The sequence below is a fragment of the Platichthys flesus genome, chromosome 17, assembly GCF_949316205.1.
Source record: "Platichthys flesus chromosome 17, fPlaFle2.1, whole genome shotgun sequence".
Taxonomy (NCBI): Eukaryota; Metazoa; Chordata; class Actinopteri; order Pleuronectiformes; family Pleuronectidae; genus Platichthys; species Platichthys flesus.
The window spans coordinates 14,684,385-14,704,947 of record NC_084961.1 but is presented as its reverse complement, the minus strand read 5'-3'; the positions used below and the strand labels follow the sequence as shown (position 1 = coordinate 14,704,947).

At 42.3% G+C, this 20,563-nt stretch overlaps 1 protein-coding gene across 1 annotated transcript; it reads left to right on the top strand.

Annotated features, from left to right (window-relative positions):
• Nucleotides 1-1,416: 1,416 nt before the first annotated feature.
• Nucleotides 1,417-18,836, top strand: LOC133972821 (SNF-related serine/threonine-protein kinase-like). The gene is made up of 8 exons (XM_062410397.1): nucleotides 1,417-1,626; nucleotides 5,609-5,963; nucleotides 6,395-6,613; nucleotides 8,226-8,472; nucleotides 13,123-13,264; nucleotides 13,911-14,123; nucleotides 14,454-14,588; nucleotides 16,125-18,836. Exons 2-8 carry the CDS (start codon nucleotides 5,841-5,843, stop codon nucleotides 17,413-17,415), a joined length of 2,370 nt encoding a protein of 789 aa, XP_062266381.1. The 5' UTR covers nucleotides 1,417-1,626; nucleotides 5,609-5,840; the 3' UTR covers nucleotides 17,416-18,836.
• Nucleotides 18,837-20,563: the final 1,727 nt, after the last annotated feature.

Below are 20,563 nucleotides of genomic sequence, written 5' to 3'. Positions count from 1 at the left end.
GACAGTGTTGTTATTATCACTGGGCCTGAAAAACACGCTGTTCTCTCAGCGTAGCTCTGACGTCAGAGATGAATGGTAGCGAGGTGCAGTGATGACACAGCTGTCATTGGCTACTAGCTATACCGGAAAACAGGTGAATTTTCCTTCACAATAAAAGCTTATTTGAGTCTATTAAGCGTTCCCATTTTACATTAAGGTACAAAACAATGAAAAACAAACAAGGGTTTTGCATCTGTGTTGATTTTTTCATTTATCTCCTACGATCTGGTAATTTTTTTTGAAGTTTACTATTATCATCTTTTTTAATGTTCCCATTATTTGTATTTGTTTTTACTTAACTTTTATTCGTTTTAAAGGTGCCATATAAATTACAATTATATGCCATAATACTATTATTATTAATAGCTGGAGTGTACTACTACTACTACAAATAATAACAATATTATTAATTGTAGAAGTAGTAGTAGTAATAGTAGTACACTCCAGCTTCCCCGCAATATCCTCAACGGATTAGAGGTATAGATAACAGATGGATGATTACAAGGCTTTTTAATTTTATTTAATTTATTCTTGGGAAAAACTTTTAAGTATTCCAATCTTTTCTCACTGTTAAATATTTTTCAGGTCACTCTGTGAAAGTTTATGAAGACTTATGTATTTTTCCATAGTAGCATAATAGGAATTCTTAACTTAAAAAGGCATGTTATTTTATTTGAAGAGCCATTTTATTGTTCACAGAAAAAGAAAGATGAAGAAAATAACTGAAATATAAACTTGGGTAACAACTTTGATTATGATCATTTTTGCTGAGGTTCAATTTGTTGGGGTGAAATAACATCCAAGGATAAATTATGTTTGTAAATATAAGGGTAACAAGAGGTCTAGGATATTGTTGATGTTGTACATGCATTAAATCACTTATCATCCTCAATATATTTCACAATGTGTGTGAAATAAGTTTACACACTGACCTTTATAGATCATTGACCTGAGATGTCTGACAGCCTCTGCTTCAGGTTTGATGTTTTATGTTTTGTGTTGGAAGTTGCCATAATTTATCTGTGATGGGATATGATGATCATGCGGATATTGGACATCTTGACATGACTGATACTGGACTTAGGTGGCAAGTAAGGAAAAGATTGTTTTATTCACCAATGTGTACTCTGATTAGAAATTCAGTCATCTTTCATCAGACATCTGTGCAGTAAAAGTTTCCTCATCAACAAGTGAAAAACGCAGCAAAAACCCAAACAAAATGACAGAGTACATAATAAATGATCCTAAAAAAAAATCCATGACTGATAAGAATAAGGCTCCTCTGAATTGAAAACATTAATTTACTGCTTTTATTTTGAAACGTGTTTCCTGGCCATGCTACGTTCACTTGACGTGAGAGCGAGAGGGGTAGAGAGAGAGGAGGAGAGGTAGAGAGAGGTTGAGTTGACAGAGTCACACATTTACTCAGGGACTCTGTGGAATAATCTCCGCTTTTACCATCAGTCGGTCCCGAGTGTCAAAGCGGACGTCGGCGGTGAACCCCCCCCCCCCCCACCCAGCTCCGGGCCCGGAGCCCCGCACTGTCCCGCAGCTTGAGAGGCAGCAGAGGGGAGGAGGCGCCCAGAGGTGAGAGGGACCGTGAGCTAGATAGAGAGAGAGAGAGAGGTGGATGTGGTGTTGGTGAGAACCCGGTGATAGTCTGTGGCAAGTTAGCTTTTCTCTGGGGGACGCATCCCCGTGTCTTCGTGTGATTGTGCGCGTGTTTGTGTGTCCGTGTATGCAGCCAGCAGGCATGTTGACAGGGGAGGGGGGCGGGGGCCGGGTTCCCATATGGGCAGCAGCACCTATGCAGTGACAGTCTCACTAACGGTCCTTTCCCAGATTTAACACTACGATCACTTCATATTGGATTGAGCTGCCACAGTGGTAAAGTGATGTGTTTATTATTATTATTATATCTTATTGTTCCAACACCATTTAATAAAATGCATGCGGCATCTTAACTACACACTGTTACTTGGACTAGTTTTGATGAAAGTGAACATTACTGTTCTCTTGCACATTACCTGTTAAGAAAATACCAATAATAGTATTCCACATGTATGCCTCTTATTGTGAAATTCAACCATTTATATGCATTCTCACAACCATTTTTTTTTCATGTCATATTGTATGCTATTGTGAATTTACACATACATCTTTCTAAAGTTATACTATATAAAGTGAACTGCTACTTGGTATACTATGATGAAATTATACTCATATCTTTATACTCATATTCATTTCGTATAGCCGACCTGTCTTTATGCTTAAAACAATCTATGTAGGCCTTTGTTCCTAGTCTATTTCAATATCTCCTGTATTATGCTAATACACAAATACAGTATCCATCAAATACATTTCTCTATAAATTATGTGTAGATATATTACTATAGTGTGATGGATGATATGCATGCTCATTTGATCTGATTTCATTGCCTTTTTTATTCTCTCGTCGACCTCTTATCTTACTACCATGATATCCACGTTAGGGACTGAGTTTACAGGGACTTTAAAATAGCACTACAGTATCACCATCCTGACAGTATGGTGGTATTGCACTCCTTCTTGAAACATGCACATAATGCATGCAATAATAAATACTGAATCATACAGAAAAATTACTATATAATATTTAACATATTTACCCATATATCATAGTTTATAGTATAAGGTACTGTAACTCCTGTGGTATCACTGTAATATTGTTCCTGTGCATCTTATTGTCATATTTGTCCAATATTCTATCCAGATGTCTTAGAACAGTGGTTCAGGGTCTGTAAATTGTGATAGGTTATAAGTTTATTCTAATTTAAGGCGACACTAAAAATTCTGCTGCTCAAAAATCATGTTGATATTTCAGACTTTCTTAAGTCTTTAAAACTCTTAAGTGATCTGGTTAACAACTGGTGATGTAGGGTTGTTTGAAGTTGTCAGAGGACATAACTTGGGACCCATTTTAAAATATTACAATTAGCCATGCACCGCTTTACAAATATTACCATAGGCTTTGTCTTACAACATTTCATATATATTGATATCGCAATCAAATGTGTCCAGCTTTTCAGGGTATTTATTTCCTTATATTCATTATCTTGAATCTCAGAGGCCGTGAGTGTAGCAGCTATTATAAAAGGTCCTTGACCTCATATGTGTCTATGTGTGCTTTTGTGCGCACACAGACCCTACCATCTTGTAAATCAGTACCTTGAACACTTACACAACCAACCGGAAAGCATACATACACTGATACAAGGCTCCACTGTATGTACACACAGCAGAAATACGAAACAAGTTCCTGCCTGTCTTTGTTATTACAATACAAAACTGCATTTAGCCATTTACTGTGTTGGTTTAAAGTTTTCTAAATTTTTTATTTCACCCATGGACTGAAGTGAGTTCACACACATGCTTAACCCTAACCCTAACTCTAACTCTAACTCTAACTCTAACTCTAACTCTAACTCTAACCCTGACCCTGACCCATGGACATGCACACGCACACACACACACACACACACACACACACAGACACACACACACACACAGACACACACACACACACACAGACACACAGACACACACACACACACACACACACACACACACACACACACACACATATACACGCACACACTCTCTCTCTCTCTCTCTCTCTCTCTCTCCCTCTCTCTCACACACACCATGGCTAAGAAGATGTTTCATTGATCCTACCACACCAGATCATCACCACACTATAGCCCTCATGGATCTCACCTAACCTGCTCTGTCAGCCAGACTATAGCGTGTCAGAGCTGTGCTTGTGTCTGTCTGGATACATCTGGGAATGTGCGTGCGGCGAATGTTTGTGTTTGTGTCCCCTTTCATGGCAGCTTTCGGAAACATCCACACCTACATGTTGTCGGTGTCCGTGATGCGAAGACTTCAGCAAAGTTGAGATGACTGTGCGTGTCTGTTAGTGTGTGCGTGTGTTGTGTGTTAGAGAGAGACAGAGCAGAGACAGATAGAGATGTCAGCCTCCTATTATAAGGAAAAATGACTCACTCTAGTCTCACAGGTTCAGTCCTCAAACTGAGGTTCACATAAAAAGCCCAAAGAGCTCCACAGGCTTTTATAGTTTCATTTAAGCGACCACAAACTGTTGGTGGGTCAGACGATTTTACCATCTTACTGCATCTAGCTGTGTATGTAGGTGTGTCGCCTGGCAACACTTATTTGGTTTCCTGTTGTCTCTGTGAATCCAGGTGAGCGGAACACACCCAGGCGAGGATCACCTTTAAGGAATGTTCTTTGTCTGCACACTATGTGGGTTTTATTTTGGCATCTCTGTGCTCTTGGCACGTACATGGATTCTTGGAAGAGGAATGGCATGCTTCCCCTGGAGGCCTTGTTTCATAATCATGGCTGTGAAATCAAAAAATGGTATGACGACAGTAGCTCATGGTGAAAAGAGCGGCTGGTCGGGCATGTGATCGAGTAGGCATATCAGATAAATTTGTTTTGTCTTCCCCCAGGAGTGTCACATTCTAAACAAGAATTAATTAAATAAAAATATGAACTAGAATAAATTGAATATTCTCAAAAACATATAAATAAATAGAATATAATCTAGAAAATGAGTTGATGTTATGAATATAGATTTCAAAACATAGCCGATAACATATGACGATAGAATGTGGTAATAACGAACTAGAGCTGAAAAGGTCGGTCAATTATTTGATTAATAGATTGTTAGAAGATTAATGCAATCAATTGAAGTAATTTAAACTAAATAATTGCAGATTGGTGCTGATAGTCCCTGTTCTTGTATTTTAAAATTAAGCATTTTAAAAGAAAATAATCGATTAAAAGAAAATATAGATAGTGGGTAGTAGAAGCCCAAATGCTAACCATACTTGTGTATTTCTTATTTATCCTTTAAAGCTGCATTCCTGAGCCAGTATGTATATCCACATGAACCCTATATGGTTATGGGTAGTTCCTATAATAAAGTAAGATATGTGTCCTCAACTCTTAGTGTCTATGTACGAGTCAAACTTCCATAAAAGAGTCTTCTATCCAAAGTCAGTGAATATCCCCAAACATTTATATAGAACATAGAATCAACTGTATATTTGATGAAAGCTCATGTGTTGTACACTTCAGTGAAAGCTAGTTCTAATTTTAAATAAACTTTGCAATTGTAGTAGTAAATGAACATTTTCATGTCCAAGATTTTACATAATTGAGTATAGATTTTTAACATTATTAATTGCCATCAGTCGTTTGAAATTTACTCGTCGACCTTGGTTTTGGACCAAATACCTAAACATAAAAATTACTTGATGTTCCCATTAGCCTCAGCTGTACGTATATTTGCATAGTGTCTGGTGTTGGAACTTTGTCTGCATTTACAAATTGGGAGGAATACTTCCTCCGACTATAGTGCCAGAAAAGAACACTAATGGTGGGAGTATGCTGTCTTGAGTGTCAGAGACTAAGGTGACTCAGATTAAGCAGAATTTCCTGTGATATCTTATCAATTTAAATGGGTGAATCTAGATTTCCTCTTTATCTCTTCCACCCTCAGTCACATCAACAGTTGACTGGATGAAGCTCTGTGAGCAGTTGCTGTTACCAACCAACAAGTAAACCTTCCTTCAAATCCCAGAAGCTACCTCGTAGAAGACGCACATCTGGTCCAGAATCAACTGAACCACCACCACAGCCTAACTTCAACCCACTCAAGAGGAGATGGAGAACTGACCGAGGACCAGCAGGCGACGGAAGGCAGCTCCTCCCTCCCCCGTCCGCCAACCGGCATGGCGGGGCTCAAGCGCCATCACGATGGGAAGATTGCTGGGCTGTATGACCTTGACAAGACTCTAGGCCGTGGGCACTTTGCTGTGGTCAAACTGGCTCGACATGTATTCACTGGGGAAAAGGTATGCCTGTCCATGTCTGTACATGCAAGTGCCAACGCTTTAATGGTAGTGATGGAATGTCCTCGTTTAACAAGCCAGTGTTTCAACACCCTGTTGAAAATTCCAGCCACTCCCTCAGAGACACATAGAGAAGAAGGGTGACTAATAACAACTTAAGTTATGTATTGTAAGGTTTGAGTAGAATGATTTACAACATGGTATTGATCTTTCTTTTTTCAATGTTTTACCATCACATGAATGTCTTAATGTTCTAAAGGTCTTTCTAACATGACAAGTCCAATCACTCAATACTTCTAAGTTTCTGCTTGAGTATTATGATGATTATAGATATTCATCATAATTAGCAGCTACAGCAAACAAATATCTTCGCCATTGTTGCTGGCGTGGGAAAGATGGCTATCATTAGCTTTCATTTTTTGTCACTCGTCCAGGTTGCGGTAAAGGTGATAGACAAGACAAAGCTGGACCCGGTGGCACGGGCTCACCTTTTTCAGGAGGTGCGATGCATGAAGATGGTGCAACACCCCAACGTGGTGCGTCTGTACGAGGTCATCGACACGGCCACAAAGCTCTACCTCATCCTGGAGCTGGGAGACGGAGGAGACATGTACGACTGCATCATGAAGCACGATGGAGGCCTCAGTGAAGAGGTGAGGGGGAGCGTTGGCGTCACAGCGGCCATTCAGATTCATTGGCCTCGACTCTGTCTTTTTAACTGGCAGGTGGAAGGGTCATCCTCCCAGCAGAAGTGTCTTTAACTCTTGAAGTCTCTTCCTTCTCTAGGAGTGCTTTTTTATATCTGCACCTGAACTTTGAATTCATTGAATTCTCCTGGAAATGGACGAGAATAACTCAGATGTACAATCTCCAGGGAAAGAAATTGAGCAGGAGGTCTTGTTTGTGTTTATTTCTAGTGGCGACTGTTAGGAGAAAATGCTGTGAAGGACAGGTAGTGAGAAGCACACCAATGCATTGTGCTTACCAATTCTTGAAAGTCAATATATTCCAAATACCAAGAAGAAAATGTTGGAAACTGAAAGCTATAATAGGATATAAACATTAGACATTCTGAAATGGTTAGTGGCGTGTTATTGACTCTGGATGTACACTCACCATGCAGTCAGGGAAACAATCAGCACGTTGAAGTTCGCTAGAAAAACAAAGGTTGATGCCACTCTCCTTTCCACAGGGTCGGGATGAGAAGACGAAGCGGTTAGCCTAGCTTTGCACAATGACTGACAACAAGGGCCAGCAGCTAGCCTAGTCTTTACAAGGGTACCAACAAAAAAAGCTTTAAATAGAGTTAGCTAGATGTTAAATTTGCTAACTTTACAAGCTAACAGTTGATTAGATATCCAGAACCTATCAGCAACATAAGCATTGATATCAAGTTGTGTTGTCGACAACCTGTTCAAAGTTTTGAGCTTTTTTATTGGTCTTTATCAACTCTTGAAAATATAACAAATCTGTCCGTTGGGCCATAAAATCTCCAATTTTTTCTCTAGCTAACTGCTTATTGTGTCTGTCAGTAGATTGGTGATGGGAAGTTTGTGTATAATGGGGTTTTCTTAAGAGTTTTTTTTTTTTACATTACATACAGCTTTGCCATACACCTATTCACACAATTTCATACAGTGCATCTATGTTCAGCGCTTGTCTGTCATACATCCTTCATACATTGCCAGCACAGTGGTCAGGGGCAATTTGGAGTCCCGTGTCTTCCCCAGGGACACTTCACCCTGGCCTGAATTACCCTTTCAGCTTGTAAGAGTACATTCAAACTACTGTACAACACATCTCCAATTCCTCCCACTATCCAGAAATGAAGCCCAAATATCCAGAATAAAAAAGCTGCCATCTTGCAAATTTCTTTGCAGTAGGCTAGCGAGGTCCCGCCAATACATGCTTGACCAAATCGGAGTCAGTCTCAGCTGTCAATCCTGATTTTTACCCTGTTTTGATAGAAAAATAAACCATTTGAAACAATTCTTATTCCTGAAAATGAATTTGGACATTGTTGTGATAAGAACCACCTAAACTGACAGAAAGCATCTTGGAGATAAACATTTGCGTCAGGCGTTAAGATCTTTTTGTTTGTTCCCATTCACTAGCATGGAGGAGGTGGGATTTATGACCTATACTGCAGGCAGACACCTATTGTTGATATAGTCTTTTATACAGCTATAGTAGTTTTATTCAAAGTGACATTAGTGCTGACATGCATTGCTAACACCTTAGCCCTTTCTGTCTCTCGCTCTCAAGGTGGCCAAGTGTTTCTTTGCCCAAATTGTCCACGCCATCTCCTACTGTCACCGGCTACACGTTGTGCACAGGGACCTGAAGCCGGAAAACGTGGTGTTCTTTGAGAAGCAGGGCGTCGTCAAGCTCACCGACTTTGGCTTCAGCAACCGCTTTCACCCTGGGAAAAAACTCACCACCTCATGTGGTTCGCTGGCCTACTCTGCTCCTGAAATACTGCTGGGGGATGAGTACGACGCTCCTGCTGTGGGTAAGTCTGCAGAAATGACAGAGTGATTTCTTGGTTACACAGCGGGGAGACATCTTTGTTGTTCTATCAAAGTGCATGAGATATTACAGCTTTTACCCTCTGAGGAATGGGACACCGTCTCAGTCCTTAGTCTAGAGTGTGCCCCCAGCAGCAGAACATGGTACAGACTGTCCTCCACTCGACATCAGCCTGATTAACTGATGCTTTCACATTCACACACACACTCTCTGCCAATAAAACCTACTGATAGCTCTGCATACACTCTGACCACAATGTAACCTGCAGCACTTCAGATGGACCTTGCAGGGAACTTGGCACGTTAACAGCTTTTATCAGCCTGCTGATAAAAGCAGGAGGGCTGCTCAAAGACCATCATGTTAGTCTATCACTCAGTTTGATAAGAGACTATGATCCAGCAGAATTGCACTCACACACCTGCAGTTATTTCCTGCCTGCAGTTTACTTTAATTGCCACTCCTATCCTTTCTGTGTAAAATTAAATCTGATAACTGATCTGGCTGAAATTGATTTCCTCAGCACTCTTTCCTTCTGTGTGTCTTCAGCACACACACATCTTTGCCCTGATTGTCGCCATCACCCCTACGTCTTTCAGATCGATAGCGGTCCCAATCCTTCCTGAGCCGCGGCTTATATATTAAATTAAAATGTAATGGAAAAGAAATGAAACGGAAGCGTGCAGATTGGGAATGAAAAAGGGAAAAAGAAATGGAAGGTGATCGTCAAGAGAAAAACAGACGTAGCTAAAAAAAACAAAAAAAAAACAGTCTACCCAGAACCCACTGCGTCAGAGAAAAGCACTTTCTATTTTCCCGACTGAGTGGATTTGCGGTGGCTATTTTCTTCTGTCTGCCTTCGCTCACTCTCTTTTGTGCCAAGCAGACGAGGGGAGTAATAACAGCCCCGTTTGTGTGACTGAATGTGTGTGTGTCTGTATGATGGTGTGAGTAGATGGATACGTCAGTTCACCCTTGACAAACATGATCAATCTGATGTTTGTGTATATTTTCAGTGTGTGTGTGTGTGGGTGTGTGTGTTCGACCCTCTGGAGTGTTCATACTGGCCGTGCGCTGTTGTTCGTTCAGCTGAGATGATGGTGTTTTGATTGCGGGGATTATCCAACCGACGGGGATGTAATATTGTGCGATTCTATCACCAGTGCAGTTGGATGTGGTACAGGTTGAACGGAGGCCATCAGTCCTGGCGTCCGGGGCTTTGAGGTAACCTGGCCTGGGATTACTCTGCTACCGCGGTAATGCAGACAGTGTGGAGGGAGCAGAGTTTTACTGGTGACGCTGCAGTTTTGCACAGCGATAAAGAGGCTGTCCTCGCTCGGCTCTTTCCGCTCAGGAGTTTATTTCTCTTTAGAGGAAGTGCTGGAAATAATTTGAGATGAAAAGTGATCTAAAATAGAGCGGAGCATGTTGCCCCAACAGTCGGTGCTGCACAGGCAGACAGAAGGAGACAATTAGCAGGAGATGAACACTCAAATGCAAACCAGCAAAAAGAAAAATCCATTTATTTGTAGTCCAAGTGTTAAGGGCTTTTCCCACATGCTTAGATATCAGGACTATATCAGATGATTCTCATTATCAATAAATCCGTTTAATAATTAAATAATACATGCATTTTCTTTCTGTTTAATCTTGTCTATAAAATGTTAAATACACACACATTTACTCACAAGGACACACATAAAGCAAAGGCTTAATAGACCACTAAGAAATTACAAAAACACAATGGAACACAACAAAAATTAAGAAGAAAAGTGAATAGATCTAATAAAGAATAGATGCATTAAAGTGAGTGAAATGAAAAAACTAAATTTAAAAGGCTATTCCAAATAATAAAACAGGCTAAAATATAGATAAATGGAGTAATAAAGTAAAAAATAACATATGAGTAAAAGTATGGCCCTGTCATAAAATATAGCTCTACAATCAAATATAGCTCTGTAATAAAATATAAGACTATGGAAATGAATATTTGAGAGGTCAGAAGCAGCACATATAATGAACAAAACAATTAATAAGATTACAAATAGCTTAGTCTAAATAATAATTTAATCAAGTAAACATTTTAGTTCTAATCAGTCACACTTCAGAATGTACCATTGAGGTGTTTAGGGTCCTATTGGGCACAGTCATTTACCAGTGGAGACTAGAGTGAAATAAATGCAAAAAGATATTCAGTTTAAAGACAGATTAACAACAAAAAGAAAATTTTATTTTTAATTTAAAAGAGATAAATTAAATTAATCTCAGTTTTAACTCACTGCAAACATTTTTGGGAGCAGATGATGGACTACTTAAAGCTCTGAAAAGATGCCGGACTCCTTTTTGTGCTTGTGATGCTCTGCAGCGTGGGCTCCCCTTTTCTGTTCCCAGTAAATAGAAAGTTAAATATAGATTCATGCTTTCTCTTCAAACACAGGCTGCCACCATATAAGCAACTTACCCAATAGCGATCACTAAGATCACATCCTGAGCCCATCAATGCATAATTCAGAGCATATCTGTGCATAATGAACATGCACAAGTGGAGGATTTTTGTTGTTGCATAATGATGCTGAACTCACCCCACTGAGCCTGGAGGTTAACAGTGGTGAGACACGAGGGGGGGGGCTGCCTGTTATCTCAGGGATGCAATTGGGGTCACAATACAACGCAGGGCAGCAAAAAGGGATGTTTACACTTGCGGCTGTCAACACTAAGTAGCCAGCGTCATTAGCCCAAGTGATGCTAATGTGCAGTGATGTGAATGGTGTTATCCATGTGTCAGCCATCTGGTTTATAAATAAAGTTATCGAGGAAGGAAGTTTGCTGGATTGCTGACGCAAGTAATGAGGGAGCAGGGTTGAGGTTGCTAGGATACGTTGGCTAGGGGTAAGATGGTGGTGGGGACTGCAGCCGTGTTTGCTGCCTCCATCCGCGTTATGAAACGCTGCTTCACCGCCTCACAGCAATAAATACTCACCACCACCCACAGTAAACCTGCACTCTTACTTTACCAGATTGAAATCTCCAGCATTTCCTGGCAAACTCAAGCGATATGAAGTAAATCATTGAGGAGTGATGGGGCCGACAAACCCACAACGGCCAACATTTAGGGGCTTTGGGTGTAGACAGCAAATATTCGGGCCAAGACTCTGCCCTCCGTTTGCTGTACACTGTTTACACTGCGACTTGTCTTTTATCACACAAGTCGGACCTTATGTCCACACAAAACAAAATCAGAAATACCCAGGTTATTAATCTCTATCTTTAAGTTCGTTCAAAAGCTGACAGCCGATACCTTTGGGTCAGTGTGTTCACCCTCTTATGTCTTTATTTGTGGGCAAACAAAGCCTGTTCAAAAAGGATTGGTCCAACTATAAACAGAAACAAGAGAGCATTAAGCCGCAAAATCGTGTCCCTCACTGACAGATTCTGTATATTAACAGGTAGAATGTGTTTATAAAGATTAAACATTACCCAACTCTGCAGTTTACAACCATCTCTTTTGAGCCATTTAGTGTTTTTAGCTAACTGGTTTGATTTAACAGCCTGCAGCGTAAAGTTTTTATTTCATTCTCACTACTCTCATTAGCCTCTAGCTACTGGCAGCTATTTTTGCCAGGTTTGATGAACTGCCTATTCCGCTTTAAACATTTAACAGGTAGTAAGAGCGTCATTCGCGATTGTTCCGATTGAGAAAAAAAATAAGGAAATGGTGGTGTATTGTTATGAGAGGCCTCCCTCACATTATCAGATCAGAGAGACATTCTTTAAATATCAGTTGTTGCTAATACACTTCCTGCTTTAATGCTCTGCTTGAGAATTGGTCCATTACAGTGTTATGATGCATAGGGTTAGGTAGTACCCCCAAATCAAATTTGATTAGATAAGTGAATGTGAACCCTCCCAGGATTAAAATAATGAAATCTAAAAAATTTTGGGAGATTTTGACATAAAACCAGACTTGTGCTTTTTGGACATATTTGGCATACATATATATATATATATATAGCTTGAACCATAGGAAAATATGATTAGATTGTGTAATGTGTTTTTATATTTAGTTTGTTATATTTTGTACAGAAGTGGCACTCTGTAAATCAGCTGTCTTGGGGGAAGAATACATTTCTCAAAGGAACGGTGAACTGCAGCGCTCTGCGTTTCCAGCCCTGTCTCTCTGCTTGTCCTCAGCACATGAGTGCAGAATGTGTGTCAGTGGAGCATCCTGATGTCCAGTGCCGGGGGTGAAAGCCTAGAGCAAAAAGTTGCTCTTTGATATGGTTAATCGGACCAAGAGAACAAATTAGCATTTAGGCTGTGAGCGAGTGCACACGTGTTTATGTGACGCTGGCGGCAGGCAGCTAGACAGATGCGTCGTAAGCTAGTACATATTTATGGAAATGTCTCTGATCGAATTTGATTCACGCTTCATTTGAACTCTGGGGGAGATGGCTCTTGTTTTCTCTATCTAGGTCACTAAGCAGAAAGGACATACGTGCTTTACTCTGTTCGTCTGTCATCCTCGCTTTTATCATCTCTGTGGCTGCCTTCCTTTACAAAAACCTCACAATTTATTCTCAAATTATTGGAACGTGGGGATTTTATTGTATAAACAAAAACTCGCTGTGTCTTGCAGATATATGGAGTCTGGGGGTGATCCTGTTCATGCTGGTCTGTGGTCAGCCCCCCTTCCAGGAGGCCAACGACAGCGAGACGCTCACTATGATCATGGACTGTAAATACACAGTGCCTCCGCACATCTCCCATGCATGCAGCGAGTGAGTAACACGCACGCACCCATCCCCACGCGGATGGACAGAGAACTTCGCAGGTGCTGCATATTTCATGTTTGTAGACGTGTGAAGGAAAAGGAAGCGAGGCCTCTTCTCCTCTGCCGCTCCTCGTCCCGCTTTCACTCAGTGCCGCAGTCAGCCGCACCACCGTAGATGCAGCTCAGCGTTAAGTGTATCTAATGCACCCTTTAAAATCGGCCCCTCTATTTTTAACATTGTGAGGGTTTAACGAGGCATCAGAGCAGAGCCGGAGAAAAATAGGTGCTGAATGAGATTTTGAATGGTTGTAGCTTTGGACATCATTTGGTTATAATGTATTCTGAATATTAACCTTATTTCTATGTTGTTTGTTTGCATTGTTGAACAAAGGGACATTTGTGGCATTATTCAGTTATGTTAGTACTGTAGCTCTACGTTAACCCTACTGTAACTTCAAATGTGGGGTTTCTATCTGAATTCAACTTGACTATCGCAAAGGAGGGTTCACTGTTCTGTATTTTTGCATCGGAGCAAAGACTAATAATAACAGTATTTTAGTATTTCAGCTGCTGAGAGCTTATATTTAGTATAGTTTGACTTGATGTGTCTTCAGTTTGTCTATAATATTAATCTCCGCTGTCACTCCCTCCAGTCTTATAGGCCATATGCTGCAGAGGGACCCCAAGAAACGAGCGACCCTAGAGCAGATCGAGGCCCACAAATGGCTCCAAGGTGTCGACCCCTCTCCTGCCACCAAGCTGTCCACTCCCCTGGTGTCCCATCGCAGCCTGTCGGAAGAGGAGCACGGCTCCATCATTCAACGCATGGTGCTTGGCGCCATCACAGACCGTGACACCATAACTGAGTATGTGTCCCTTTATCGCACATATACATTCATAAATTAAGATCCGGGTATTCTCTCCTATATAGTCACCCTAATTCAAAATGTATCATGGTTCAGAAGCCCAGAAGAAGTTGAATTGAATGCCATGAACAGTTTCATTGCCGTACAAGCTGGCAATCTTTCCGGAGTGGTTGCCATGTAAAATTGATTCTACACCCTGTCACTTCCTTTTAACTCAAGGTCAGCATTTGGTGCTGATCTGTTTGATGTGTGTGTGCGTGTCTGTGTGAGTGTGCGTGTGTCCGTGTTTTAAAATTAAAAATGATTTCTCTCGCTCTCCAATCATTTCAGGGCTCTGGAGTCGAATCAGTACAACCACATCACAGCTACTTACTTCCTGCTGGCTGAGAGGATGTTGAGGGACCGGCAAGAGAAGGAGCAACACAGTCAGACACGATCACCCAGCCCCAGCAAAGCCCAGTTCAGGTATATACACAAACTGATACTTCTGTATTCTCTAACCTCCTACTCTAACCTCAGCCATAACTTAATCCCTTACCCCAACTTTTGCCCTAATTCAGACCTTTAGCTATAGTTATCTTAAAACCTGCAAACTGTCAAACGCAAATTGGAAGATGAGACAGTCTTACCTTTCCTTTCGGTGGCCATGTTATCAGGTTAGAGCGTTCACACTGCCTGTGTGAGCGCATGGTGAGAATCAAGGTCTCGCCTATTTTCCCCATGTGCTGCGCATGGTTCACAGCAAAATAGACAGCGAAACTGATCATTCAACACAGTTTTAATGTTGAATATGTCACAAGCTTAAAAAAATTGTTATTTCGGGATAGGAAGATGCACGGCTTCATGCTGTAGTGTCCCGGCATTTAGTTGAGGACAGAGCATGACCTATATTCAAGGACGCAGCAGATCAACGACACAGCCGCTGTGATCTGCACACGCACTCACTGTGGTTCAGGCGCTAACCCTCAATGTCTTCACTCTTAATCTGATCCATACCAACATAGAAGTTTGAGCACACACACAAACCTGTATTGACAGAGTGCTGTCGCTGCACTGCTTTGTCAATCTTCTAAAATGCAGGTTTGACAGCAGATGGACAGATGGAGCTTTCTGCCATTCTCGGCAGAGGTTGAAGGACAGACTCAGAATAGAAGAGAGGAGGTTGTAAATCGACTGAGTAAAAACATAAAGATAAATATCTTGAGACAAGACAGCAAATGTCTTTATTATTTTATGTCCATATTATATTGAATGACAGCATTTTAAGCCATAAACTTGTTGGAATAAGCAGCAGCACAACTTTATTTCGAGAGTTTCTCTTCACAGAAATGAAGTAGCGACAGGCTAAGGGCAAACCAGATAGCTGTGAAAACATGGATGGTAAACTATAGCACATCTCAAAATATAATTATATTCACTATCTGCTCTGTATTCGGCAACACAGACGTTACTTCCTCTCTTTTGCCACATGTTTTGCACAACAAGCAGGACAGACCCACTTTAATTATCCCAGTGCTTACAAAAAGAAATTCATGTAAATTCATTTAAATTCACTGGTCAAATTTGCAGCTTTGAAACAACGGTTGCAGATCTTTTTTCACTCTCTGCATCTACAGTCGTCGACTGAAAGGGTTACGTGACCATCTCATTTGTCAAGCTTCCCGGGACGAAGGATTGATAGTGGATAGATGGATAGGAAACAGTGTTTTCATTAAATATTCCTGTTCAAAAGTAGCATATATTAAAAACAAAATATATATTTAGCTGTCAGTGAAAGCAATAGCTTAACATTTTGGTCAAAAAATATTCAGTCTGTTTGTTAGATGAAAAATTTGAAATATGTCGGCCAATTAGCTTAGTTTAGAATAAATACTAGAATCACTATTTACCCTTTAAAATCCTGCAACACCCCCCCCCCCCTGAAATCTGAACATATAAACACAGCCACATTAGTGTGGCCTATTTAGCTTAATTTTGTTTTCTGTGTTTAATACCCCATAGGCAGTCCTGGCCCACGAGAGTGGATGTTCACCAGGATGTCAGTGATGGCTTAGGGGGTCCGTCTATCTCCCACCCTGGGGGGCCACAGTCCCCAGCTCGTAGTGCTGAGAGCCTGCTCAAAGGCCCCAGGCCCAAAACAGCTCTGCTGGACCTCAGCCAGCGGCAGGACATCCGCACTCCTGGATTTAGCCAGCTGCAGCCTGCACGACAGAACCCAGAGAGGGGGCTCAGGCCTCTGGCAAAGCCCCACTCCAACCCCATCAGGCTGGGCTCTCTGACCTCATTGGGCCCTTCTAAACCCCGCAGCCCAAGTCTATTTAGCGTGGAAGAGGATGAGGAGGAAGACAGGGAGGAGGACAAATATTCATCCCACTCTGCACTGCCTACTCAGGTGGTGCTTCGCAGCAAAGCCTCCTCATCTTCAGTGTCTTCTGGTAACCGTCTGGCATCGCGTATGAGCGCTCCAGTCCTGAACCAGATCCACGAGGAGGTTAAAGAGGATGAAGAAGAGGAGGAGGAGGGGGGGAGAAAGCTGCATGGACTTGGACTGCCCAAACCGAGCCTCGGCCTCAGTTTGAACTCTCGCATATCATCGCCGTCAACACTCATGTCCTCTCCCATAACTGTAATGGCACCAGTTGCCACTTTCACCCCCAGCTCAGAGACAAGTGATGAAGATACAGACACTCACCACATAGTGGACACAGAAACTGTAGGCGGACATCGGGTTGAGAGAGTAGGGAGGAAAGAGGGTAAAGAGAAAAGGGTTTCAGGGCAGGGCAGTCCCTCCAACTGTGCCAGTCCTGGATCAGGCCAAGGCAAAGGCACAGCCAAAGCCCCCAGTGGCTTGGTGGAAAGCCTAAAGCTGATGAGCCTGTGTCTGAGCTCTCAGTTCCATAATCTGACGGGGGGAGGAGGGGTCGTCGGGGTTGGCAGTGCAGTAGGTGTTGGGGGAGACAACCAGGACCGTCCCATGTGGAGGATGTGCATGGGTGGCTCCACAGGTAGCCTGGATAAGGTCTCGCTCCTGGGTGGCCCCTCACCCAGAGGGAACCTCTACCAACAGCCGCCGCTGGGCGACATGTTAGCAGACCCGCTGCTGGAGGGCCCCTGCTCGGGCACCCTGAGGCTGGGAGAGCTGGACCTGGCCAGGGAGAACCACAGGAACATGAAGAACCGGGTGCTGCAGATGCCTCTGAGCGACAAGACTCTGTCCGTCAACATCCAACGGAGTCCCAAGGAGGGTCTGCTCTGCACCCCCACCCCACACAGCTGCTGCCAGGTCATCTAGAGCAGGGGCAGGCACTCCGTCAGCTGCTGCACCTCCACACTCCACGTACATCCTGGTTTTGTTGTTTGTTACTGGCTCACGACGTAACGTTACTTATACATTTAGCATTGTTTCCCTTTGTTTAACACTTGCGGTGGACGACTGGGAGAAAGTCCAAAAGTCGACCTTGCACATTTAGAGACACCAAAAAGTCTCCATGGAGGAGACTGGGTGCCATGCCAAGTATGTGAAGCACTTTAGGCAGATTTAACGAGACACTGAGGGGACATTTTATGCTGCTGGTGTTTAAATAGGAGACATTAAAACTGGATAGGGAAGCTCCACACACTTGTATATAATGTATGTACACGACATTCACACGTACATCACTCCAATAAGCTGATGAAAAGGGAAAGCTGGTGACTTTTAGTGTCATGTTACATATCGTATTCTGTTATGCTGTTTTTGTAACGTAATTTTTTTAATTCTATTTTGAGACAATCATTTTACCAGATTTGTTTTGTAATTTCCGACTGAAAGAATTAAGTTATGACTGTGTTTTCACTCCGATGAGGACAGACAACAGGGTGAAAACGGACAGCAGCACTTGAGTAAGACGGCGGCACAGTATTTTGTAACGTATCACTGTTTTATTTTTCTATCTCGAACGTGCTCGGCAGAAAGAAAGCGCACACTCACGTGACAAGTCTCTGCGGTCACACGGCAGAGGTTGTACATATGTTAATAACCTCCTAGCAGTACTCTGTACCTGTAGTATTGACTGTGAAGTTGTATTGAAGTAGAAACCTGAATACTAGATCCTTTAAAACACCATTATCCTTCACCCCTACTGAATATGCAAGGTTTTGGTTTAGCCCACTGCTTAAAACGTATTTGATGACTGAAAACATTAAAACAGATTTAAAATTGACACCTAAGTAAACTATTACAAGTGTAGTGTCAGCTCTTTAAATTCCAGTTGGCCCTCAGATCATGATCAGTGTTAGGATCAGGCTAATTTTTGGGTGTAACCCAAACCTTGCACATCCCGTAGCTTTACAGGATCACGGTAGCCACTGTTGTAGCGTACGCCGAGACTAAAAGAACACAGGGGCGTCAACAGAACACGACCGCACCATCCCTCCAAGTATAGCTCTGTGTAACTGGATGTGTGACCCCACCCTAGTGGCATATATAACTCGACAGTGCATGTGTTTTTGCTGTAGCAACCTTATTCTTAAACCCACCGAGGTCAAGCCACCTGCTGTATCTACCTAAGCAACCGATTCAAATGGTCACTTTACTGTAGCCTCACAGCAATACCAGCGACTGCAAAATGTACAACAACAAAAAATGGATGTGCCATCAAAATCTGCATATTGTACTGTATGTACTGTATATGATAGAGATATATTAAAATAAAATGATGTGAATACAGTGCACTTCCATTGTTATTGCTATTATGTCTTGTGCATTCATATTTCCAGCCTGTGTGGGGGTTTTAGAAAATGAATTATCTCACATTGCATTCTCTGATCATGCCAGTAAGGACCATTGATTCCTGGAAAAGCTAAGAAGAACAGGCTACACCAAAGCTCCGGTCAACCGAGCCACAGCAGGGAGCCATTTTTGTTTAACATTAAACCCACTGTCCGCAAAAAGGTCCAGCACCAATAATCAGCCAGACACAGTGCGAGGCCATATTCTAGACAAGGAGGCATCCAGAACCACACACTTTCCTTAGGAGTTGGAGGAGGCCAACTTTTCCATGTGTCACTCAGTAACTTCTGACTAACGTCTCTGCTGCAGTGGTGTGTGCTGCTGAAGGCTCATGAGCACAGTGAGTGCGCAGTTAGACAGGTCGATTTGTGACGGACAGGTACGCCAGCCAATCGTTTAACCTGATCCTCTCTTTTTTGCCTATTTCATGTCATGTCATGTCATGGAATCCTCTTCAGGACATGAAGAGGATTTCAACAAATGAGATAAAAGGTGTTTCAGAGTCAAATTACCAACCTTACCTTTAACTCTCATTGAATTGTTTGACCGTGCCAGTGACAACCATTGAGCGGAAGGGGACTTTAATGATAATCATGAGAACTGACAGTATTAGAATAATCTTTAAATACCCCAAAATAATGTGCAAATTTGGGGTGGTGGCCAGTGCATAATGTCTTAAGTGACTGGGAGTCTACTTGGGACAATTTAAACTTGAACCTCAGTGTTTTTAAAATCCTGTCTGACGATGTAATCAGAGATTTTTGTTTTTCTTCTATGATATCTATAAACAGAAAACTGGGGTATTGTATTGTAGGATTATTTCTGAAGACGAGACTTCTGTGTGCAGTGCCAGCTCTCTCATTGTGTTTATTTTCCTGAATGGTCTCATAGATCCTCCCTTGAAACACTGCAGGGAGTTGTAATCTCTGCAACATCTGCGCTACTGTTCCACATCAGCCAGCTGGTAGGAAATCAGATCAGACCAGATCAGCTCGAGGGTCGACGCATGAATGTTACCATGTGACCCGCCAGCTTACGCACTCGCATGGACTCACAAACACAAGGGATGCGAGTGCACGGACAGGGGCACACATGCCATGTAGGATAACCAACACACAAAGCATGCAGGTGACAAGTTTGTTGTGGTTCCCAAAAAGAGAATATAGCACTGAGGACAGGGAGTCAGAGAGGCTGTCACATGTTTAATACATTTTGTATTATTTACAATATGCGTGACAAGGATGTGACGAGGTTTAGGCAGCCCTGTGAGCTCAGATTAGTTTCTGTAGTTGTTCCAGTAGATGCAGTGTGGTACAGAGGAGATCAGTCCGGCAGGGAACCATCACACACACCACTACACACAGCACGTTCACAGCAGCAGACACATCATCTGCTTCTGGCAGGTCAGTGTGTTACAGGAGCGGCGGTCCATCAGGAGGCAGAGCGGGTCATCCACTAGCCGGTTTTCTGGTTCATTGGTGGTTTGATCCCCGGGTCCTTCCTTCCATTCCAGGTGCCGAAGTGTCCTTGGACAGGACCATAGATCACATAGTGTCCCCTTTGGGCTGTGCTCGCAGTTTGTGAGCGATGTGTGATAGAGACAGAGCTGCTCATAGATGGGAACAACTGTAGTGTAAAGTGCTTTGCTCTCAAAAAGCTCCATATAAAT